The sequence below is a fragment of the Triticum urartu genome, chromosome 4 (assembly GCF_003073215.2).
Source record: "Triticum urartu cultivar G1812 chromosome 4, Tu2.1, whole genome shotgun sequence".
Classification (NCBI taxonomy): domain Eukaryota; kingdom Viridiplantae; phylum Streptophyta; class Magnoliopsida; order Poales; family Poaceae; genus Triticum; species Triticum urartu.
The window spans coordinates 14532298-14541796 of NC_053025.1; the positions used below are offsets into that span (position 1 = coordinate 14532298).

A 9499-nucleotide genomic window follows, 5' to 3' on the forward strand; every position below is an offset into this window, starting at 1 on the left:
ATGGATTTCCATGCAGCTGGGGACGGCGCGACGAGTGATGTCGAGGTAACAATTGGAACACCATAACCTTTATCTATGATTCTGAAATCGTTATCATGTATGTTGCCCATCAGATTCAGATAGTTAATCTTTTGCTTATTTGTGCGCTGAAAGGCGTTCGAGGAGACATGGAAAGTAGCCTGCAGCAGCCACAGCAGCGAGGTGATCATGTACGTACATCCCCGCAGGAAAGGAAAGACATTCTTGCTGAACCAGACGAGGTTCAACGGACCCTGCAAGTCGCCCATCACCGTACAGGTCGGTTGACTTGACGATCGGTCCACTCTGAATAGTCTATCTTTTAATTGTGTAGTACTCCCTTCATAAAGAAATATAAGAGCATACTGGAATTGAGGTTAGTGTTTGTGCAGCTGGAGGGCGACGTGGTGGCGCCAAACTCCTTCTATCTAAAGCCATCAGACGTCCTGACCTTCTATGGCGTCGACAACCTGACGGTGAATGGGAGCGGCCAGATAGACGGGCGAGGCGCCCAGTGGTGAGATTGCTACAACCAAAAGGTAATTAAGCCCCAAATATATAGAGTATAGCTGTTGCTTCTTCAATATATATATTTATCTCCATATATTTGCAACAATCTGATCTGATATCTCTCTCGTGTTGACAAAAATGCAATGACCGGCCAAGGGTATGTAAGCGTGCACTTACAGACACACAATACTTCCTCCCATTGTCCAACTAAAATAGAGATCCCTCTCGCAGTCGCTGTCGTTCGCACACTGCAACAATCTACGGGTGACCAACATACGCCTCAAGGACGGGGCCGAAAAGAACATGATCCTGTACGAGTGCACGCAGGTGCAGGTGCACAACGTCTCCATCACGGCGCCGGGCGACAGCCCCAACACGGACGGGATCAATATGGGCTCCTCCAACCATGTAAATATCTCGTCTTGCTCTATGCACACCGGTATGTACGGATCGACAACCACCCTCCTTCCTTCAGATGGTACTAGTATATATTGCACTCTGTCTGGCCTCGAACGTAGGTATTTTGTGCATGCAGGTGATGATTGTGTGTCAATTCTATCGGGAACCACCAATGTTAACATCACCAACACCACCTGCGGGCCTGGTCATGGCATCAGGTATACAAACAAACATACATACATACATACCACACCCATGCGTATATTGTACTCCCTCCGTCCCATAATGTAAGATGTTTTTTGACGGTAGTATACATTGACCGTCAAAAAAGTCTTATATTATAGGACGGAGAAGGAGTAGTATATTAATGCACGCACGTGCATGCTCATAACCTTCTCTAGTGAGTAGCATACGTTGACCTTTTTGTATTCTGTATCTACGTATGTAGTGTGGGAAGTCTTGGAGGTGTTGCTGACGGCCCAACGCTGGTGGAAAAAATTAGTGTCCAACTGCAGCTTCTTCAATACCACGACCGGTGTGAGGATCAAATCGTGGCAGGTAACATGCATCTACTGATGGTAGGCAGGTAACATGCATCTACTGATGGTCGATCCGTTTCTGTACCTGTATGACTTCTTTCTACTATAATGCAAAGGCAGAGCTCCTATTGTTCACGTCAAAAAACAAGCATCTACTAGTACGTACATGGTTGTGCCTTGCATGTGTTTAAAGATATAGTTACTGACGGTGGCATGCATACACATGCATGTTCCATGTACATATCATAGGTTACCTGCAAACCATATATAGTAGGTATATATATCCCCTAATATATACATATGGTATGATTCAATGGATACAGGGATGGCAAGGCACTAGCAACCGGATTCCTTTTCATCAAACACAGAATGACTGCCGTCCGGTTGCCTATCGATATCGACCAGTTCTATTGCCCCCAAGGAAACTGTCCACCACAGGTGAGGGATCCTGTCCGCACCACCACTTGATCAATGGTTGCCTTAAAGAAAGAAGGGAACAATTTCTGAAATTGAACGAAACCCTATATATTGCTTTTGCCTTTGCAGGATGGTGGTGTGGCCATAACAGACGCTCGATTCGTCGACATCCAGGGGACGTCCTCAGAACGAGAGGCCATCAAGATCATGTGCAGCAAGAGTGTGCCATGCCACGACATCTACCTCAAAAACGTCAACCTCTCTTGGGGCCAACCACATTGCCCCGGCACAAGCTATTGTTCAGAATGCCCATGGAAGCGTCACGGGAACGGTGAAGCCACAAACACAGTTTGCTGGCAATTGATCACAAGTCGTTAATGGACATATACGACTAGGGAGCGGTGCTATGCTTACCTTACATGAGCGCCATGCAAGGCAGACTAGTGCTAAAATTATATTTGTTCAAATGATGGTTAATGCCATCCCACATCGTCATGCCTACATCCTCTCAATGTATTGTATGACCAACTAGTACTATAAGAGGTGTTGTCTATGGCAGCAATTCAGATTTTAGAGTGTCTCGCATGATTCCGATTCCGACGACCGGCCAAACACAATGTAGGGGTTGTTCACCACGCTTGCCGCAGGTGAAGTCTCACATAAACCTAGCCATGGAAACAGAATCAGTTTGAGCAAGATGCCATTGTATAGCTGCTAGCTCCAGCACACGGTGCATGTAGGTTGCATTGTCGTTGTGGATGGGAAAGAGAGGGGGCTTAGGGCATATCCAACGGTAAATCCTCCAACTCTAACACTCAAATATCATCATTTTCTCATCAAAATGTAACATCTTAAATATAAGTAGATATCCACCATTACATTTGACACGGAAATATACAATATTTAATAAACTAATTAATCTAAGGAGTCCTGGAAAACACCTCATTGGACACATCAGAGTGGGCAAACTCGGTGTCGGCTGGAGCAGCTGGGGCCCAAGAGGCGACTGGTGTGGCACTGACGATCTTGGCTTTCTCGTTGGCATAGAAGCGTGCGTGGCCGCATCTCATCCTACCCACCTTCTTCTATTGGGCAGGCCGATCAAGGGTGGCACAGATTTTGCATGCCGCGCCTTGGATCGGGCCTTGTGACAGGCCGCGAGCGCCTCCTCCTCTCCTTTGCACGGGGGATGGGACCACGCGACCCCGAGACGGAAATGACAACGCCTGATGAGATCAAGGAAAAGATCAATGAACTTGAGAAAGTCTCCAAACCATGTGCAAATACAATTGGTCCAGAGATTGATTTTTATTGGATGATGAGCAAAGATCTCGAAGCCAAGGTGAATAGTCTCTACAGTAAGATGGATACCCTCTTTGATTTTACCACCAAGCTCTTTGCAGAAACCAACCTTCTTACGAAGTTGGCCACCGAGCAACAACGAGGAATCTCTGTGATGTGTCATTTCAAATGTATCGGTCTCGCACGCAACGTGAAGAAGGCGGAGGAATCCAAGGAAGCTAAGGAGGAAGGAACCTCGGCCAGACCCAACACCCGGTCTGAGGGCTGTGGACTTTTCTTGGCCACGCATCGGCGTTGAAGATGCCCTAGGTTCTCTTTGCTGGTCCGGCCTGCCATGCGTGCCAAATGCATGCATGCAAAGTCTGACAGCTGTGGACCTTTCTTGGCCACGCATCGCAGCAATAAGGACCAATGATACGTACCTGCAGAGTTCAAGTTCACCCCTACCTCTTCTTCAGCCAACCAGTGACTTGAGACTTGACTTGCACACACACTCATTTCAGATTTTTCAGGCATGCGCGGACTGACCAGACCACTTACGAGGAGAGCCACGTACCGGTTTGACACCGTGCGTGCAGTTTTGTGCCTAGCTCGGACAAATTAAGCTACACCAACTCGAGTTGACGATGCACCTAGCTACTAGCTAGGTTGATGAATGGTGAACGTGAGCAGCGTCTGGTCCGGTGTGTGACGCAACAGCTGCGATTTGGGACTCGGCTAGCGGCCGCTGCATGCATGTCCTGTCACGATTTCACCAGCACACGATCCACGAGACTGCATGCGCCTGGCTTTGGACTTGAGCGAGCTCCAGATGACTTGGCTACGGCGGCCGGACGAGATTGCATGCGTTTGCGCTGGAAATGTTTGCATGCGTACGTATTTGGCTACGGGTCAAATCAAGTCGGCGTGACGCGACTCTTCATCTATTGCTCCTCTATAGTCCACTAGCTAGCTGTAGCTAGGCCTCACTACCTAAGTGCCTGACTTGCTTTGCTTAAAGTTTGACTGCTGCTTTGGTTCTACTCTTCATCTCACAGTTTGCACTACCCAGCTGGTAAGTACGTACTAGATTACCTAGCTAATCAGAACGAATTTTGCGTCATGATCAGTTAGGATTCACCGGAACTCGTCAAGAAGCAACCTATAGCTGCCGTCTTCCCTAAAAAGTTAAGGTTTCCTTGCCTCCTGTCGGCGCCGCCGTCAGTTCGTCTATCTCCGGTGGCCTTAATTAGGGCCATAAGAGCAGAGTGGATCCCGGCCCTTGCCGTGAGAGGGGCTCCATTTTTAGATATTTCTTCAAGTTTTGTTAGGGTTTGTGTCCTATTCAAAAAAAAGGGACGGCGGCGGCTCCCTGAAGATGGAATAAAATTCTCCCCGTCTAGTCCTCGTTTCGGTGGTGCTTGCAGCATCGTCGGTGGGTGTGTCGAGGTGTGTCTCCGGAGGATACGTTCATAGTTGTCGGTTCTCCCCCTTGGATACGTTCATAGTTGCCGGTTCTCCCCCGTTGACGTTGTTGCCCGTTCTAAGACCATCCACATTTGCACGTGCCTGCGGCATCGCCTAATAATTATTTTTTAAGTGGGAATAAAACGTCTTCGAAATGGGTTGAAAGTTGACGTGTGGTCTTAATATATTGTAGATAGACCGTTTGTCAAATTTCATCGAATTTAGAGGTCGTTTGATATCCAAATCGTTAAACTATAGCGGCACCACATAGCTAGTGAGCAAGTACAGGGATTGATCACCGAAATACATATTCTGTTGCATAATTAGGCCCCTTGTATTTCTATGATTATTAAGTTTCGTGACCTGCTTGCAAGCTAATCGATCTTGTGGCATATCCTCTTGAACTCCGCAAGGTGGTCGTCGAAGAGGGCCACGTAGGCCTCCATGCTGCCGTCGCCCAGGGTGGACGGCACCAGGAACAGGCTGCCCTCCATGGGGTAGTACGTCGGCATGACGCGGAAGGGCCCGCCGCCGCCGAAATTCAGGCCGTGGAAGTTGATCCCCAGCCACGCGTCCACCTCCAGGTCCGGGCACAGCACCGCCTGCTCGCTGTCCGCCGTCGAGACCAGCCCCTCAGCCTCCACGACGCCGGAGGAGGCAAGGTCCACGAAGGACCGGAAGTAGGCGTCGTCCACGTCCGCCACGGCGCGGTAGACGAGCTCCGCCGCGTGGCCCACCGGCCGGGACACGAGGTCGCCGGCGTCCGTGCGCGGGAACGCCCACAGGACCACGTTGCCGAAGTAGTCGCGCGGCATGGGCGGGCGCATGCGCATCCGGCCGTTCACGGAGATGCGGACCTTGGTCGTCACGTCGGCGCCCAGGCCGCGCGCCGCGGTGATCGCGCGCCAGAGGTGCGCCACCACGCTCTGGAACGTCGTGTAGCCGCGCCTCGACGGCGGGAGCCCCGACGAGGCCCGCGCCTTGAGCCGCGCCACGAAATCCTTGCTCAGGTGCATCATGTGCACCTTCACCTTGTCGTGCCCCGCCGCGCCAAAGCCGATCTCCTCCTTCTCGTCCATCGTGTTTGGTGCCGGCGCCCTGTACTCCACCTCCCGGTGCGGGAACTCCACGAGCGGCGGCTCGCGCGGCGCGAACCGGGTGCCGCGGTCGCAGACCGGGAGCGGCGACACCGGGAGCTGCCGCGTAGCGAGGCCCCACGCCGCCAGGAAGTTGGCCGTGGCCTGCCCGTCGGCGATCTGGTGGTGCCCCGCGAAGCCCACGGCCAGCGACCCACAGGAGAAGCGAGTCAGCTGCACCTGCACCAGCTCCACAGGGCCGTCGTCGATCCTCGGGTGCAGCCGCCTCACCTCAGGCGACGGCCCGGACGGCACGGACACCGCCATGGGCGCGTCCACCTTGGCCTCCACAAAGCGCGCCCCGGCGTCGTTCAGCAGCACCGACCGGCGCCCGTCGGGACCGTCGCCGATCTGCCCGGCCCACTCCTGGTACACGGCGAGCGCCTTGGCCAGGCCCAGCTCGACCTCGCTGTTGGGCGGGTTCGGCGGCCGGAACGCGAAGATGATGGCGACGTGCTCCCCGTACGTCACCTTGTCGAACACGGAAAGCGGCACCCACTGCGCACGCGCCGGCGCCTCGCCGTCCTCGTACAGCGGCTTGACGATCTTGGAGCTCTCGATCTTAACCTTCATGCTGGTGCTTACACTGTCAGCCTCTCGAGATCTCTGTTTGATTTTGCTTGCACCAATGTGCATGCATGCATGACGTACGTACTCTGATCTGAGTCCGAGTGAGGAGCGTACGTGCTTCACTCCTTTGAGTCCGTGTCACTGGCTAGCTGTAGTAGCTTACAACAGAGACGATATGCTATATATGGAAGCAAGGCCAGGCTATGTAGCCTCTTTTTTGCGGACAAAAATGTGAACGTAGAACGGAAAATTGAGACGCGTATGTATCCCGTACTTACGTAGAGACATTGCTTTTGAAGACATGATCGAACTGGCCCAGCTCGATCGTCTACGTACGTCTTCGGAGTTTCACATGTTGATCTGATTAAACGTCTGGCTAATTAGTTTAATTCGATATCTCAAGTCTCAACCATATATATACTGTATTTCGCGTGCGCCATTCTCTCATTAGTTAGTTAGCTTCTCGATCGGCGACTCTCGCCTGTTTGCTTACCGCAGCAGACAACGATAGAGTTTAGTGCAGGAAATTACGTACTTTACGTAAATTTCATCTGGTGCATGCCATTGTTAACTCTCGCCAGGTAGCTTAGTACATCTCGTTCGTGGGAACGGAGTGTCCGAGGTTGGCTAGCTTGTCTTGTCTGAAAGAGTGGCGGCGTTCCGGAGTTTTCCAGGGAAACAACGATGCGATGGTGCATTGCATGCATGCCGCTGCCAGACACACACACGATCTAAAAATCGAATTCTAGTGCTAGCTAGTGCAGCAAACTGTGAGAGCATGCATGCATGCATGCATGGATTCGATACGGTTACGTAGTACTAGACTACTAGTACGTACGGCCGGAGCAGCAGTCAAACTTTAAGCAAACAAGTCAAGCATTGAGGCAGTGAGGAGTTGATCGAGGATATATATACTACTCCCTCCGTTCATAAATATTTGTCTTTCTAGACATTTCAACAAATAACTACATACGAAAAAAAATTGAATCTACATTCTAAAATATGTCTACATACATCCGTATGTGGTAGTCATTTGAAATGTCTAGAAAGACAAATATTTAGAAACGGAGGGAGTATACAGGAACAAGAAGATGAAGAGTCGCGTCGCGCCGACTTGATTTGACCTGTAGCCAAATACGTTTGTGCCAAACATTTTCACAGCAAGGTCTCCCCTCGCCGAGTCCCAAATCGCAGCTGTTGCGTCACACACCGGACCAGACGCTGCACATTGTCAACTCTGGTTGGTGTAGCTTTGTCCGAGCTGGGCACAAAACTGAATGCATGGGGTCAAAGAATTGGGGCCACGACCGCCACCTGTACGTATCCACTATGCACCACGTGCAGCTTACTCATGCGTCGTCTGGTCAGTGCGCGCATGCATGCCTGAAAATCTGAATCAAGTGTGTGTGCAGGTCAAGTCTCAAGTGACTGGTTCGCTGAAGAAGAAGCATGCATGGGTGGTGAACTTGGACTCTCGTACTACTCCCTCCGTTTCAAATTACTCGTCGCAGAAATGGATATATCTAGAAAAGCGTTGGTCGTTGTTGCTGCGATGCATGCGTGGCCAAGAAAGGTCCACACAGCCCTGAGACTTTGCATGCGCTCGTTTGGCAGGCAAGGCAGGGCAGTCGGCCGGGGCGAGCAAAGGGCATCTCCACGGCCGTGCCATAAAACACCCGCAAGCCTTTCAACTGACGTATCTGCGAGCAAAGGGCATCTCCACGTATCTGGACGTTTTTTACTGTTCAAAACGGCGTCGTAAATCTGGGAATTCACGCAAACCTAATGCAAATTTAGAGGAGGTTTGCGGGAGGATGGAGCAGGCACGTGGTGCGCCTCATGCCTCCGATCGTTATACTAGCTCTGTTGAACATTAACCCAACAGACACGTGGGACTCAGTTTGGAACTTAACCTGTCCAGCCAAGTTTCACGTGGGACTCTGTCGTGCTATTTTGACGAACAAACATTTGAAGATAAACCCGAGCCGTCCTGCGTGCAACTTGGCCCGAATACAACAAGACACCTACTGTTTGAATGCAAGGCTGACGTGGAGGTTTGGAAGCTCCTTGGGATCGATGAGATCATCAAAAAGGCCTTGCTAGTCGACAAGGCAGGTGAAGTAAATTTGGAGCATCTGTTGTGCGTTCCTGAGCAAGATGTCCAAGTGCTTACAAGGCAGGTGAAGTGACTTTGGAGCATCTGTTGTGCGTTCCTGAGCAAGATGTCCAAGTGCTTGCTTGGGCTACCAAAGTTGAAAGAAACAATGGCGACACCGACGACAGCCTACTACTAGTGGTATGAGCACTGTAAGTTGACACACAGAGAAGAAACACGAAATGCTACTGAAATTAATATGGCAGTGAGATGTTTGGCAGCTAACTATATTATCTCATACAGTCCTAAGGCCGAAGTGAGATCAGCCGCTTGGTTGAAACAAAGATATGACTACGTTAAGGTAAACATTGATGCGGGTTTTGATGTGGACACGCTCGAGGGACGGTTGGAGCAGTCATACGAGACCATCATGAAAAGTTCATTGCAGCTGCAAATGAAAAGATTGATCTTTGCTTTGACTCATTCACGACGGAGGCAATTGCAGTGAGGTTTCGAATGAACCCGACACGTACAGTTGGATGTAGTAAGATCGAGGGGAAAATATCTGGTGCTACCGGCTCTTAGGTGCTACCGTGATACGGGCATCCGAGAGCCATTGGATCTCATATCCGATGACATCTAAGAACGTATTGTATCTGCGCGTAATTTTCAAACTAGGATGACGTTTTTGCAAAATGTTTGACCGAAAACTATCAAAAATTTCTGGAGTGTTTGACAAAAAAAAACTACCAGTTTAGGGGTCGGCGTCCCACATAACTACCACTTTTAAAAATTTGACCGAAAACTACCGAAAATTTCTTAATCTGTCCCTAGAAACTACCAGTTTCAGTTGATGATCGTTTAGACTATTTAAACAGAAAACTGACAGGACTGGCCCGGGCGTTTGAGGCTCGTTTAAGGCGCCCGTCTGGATCGAAATTTCGTGGCCGATCAATAACCGGCTTGTCCGCCCGGGTGTTAGAAGCAGGTTTGGGGCACCCGGCTGTAGATGCTCTTAGGGAATCTCCATGGTGGTGCCATAAAACACCCACAACCGTTTGAACGGA

At 50.5% G+C, this 9499-nt stretch overlaps 1 protein-coding gene and 1 pseudogene across 1 annotated transcript; one reads left to right on the plus strand and one right to left on the minus strand.

Annotated features, from left to right (window-relative positions):
• Positions 1-2247, plus strand: LOC125554518 (annotated as a pseudogene).
• Positions 2248-5005: 2758 nt separating this feature from the next.
• Positions 5006-6340, minus strand: LOC125554519 (agmatine coumaroyltransferase-2-like). The gene has a single exon (XM_048718050.1). The coding sequence runs from the start codon at positions 6338-6340 to the stop codon at positions 5006-5008; it is 1335 nt and encodes a 444-aa protein (XP_048574007.1).
• Between the last annotated feature and the right edge of the window lie 3159 nt (positions 6341-9499).

Excerpts from the sequence above, each read along its gene's own strand:
- LOC125554519 (XM_048718050.1), bottom strand. The coding sequence starts at position 6,340 with ATGAAGGTTAAGATCGAGAGCTCCAAGATCGTCAAGCCGCTGTACGAG.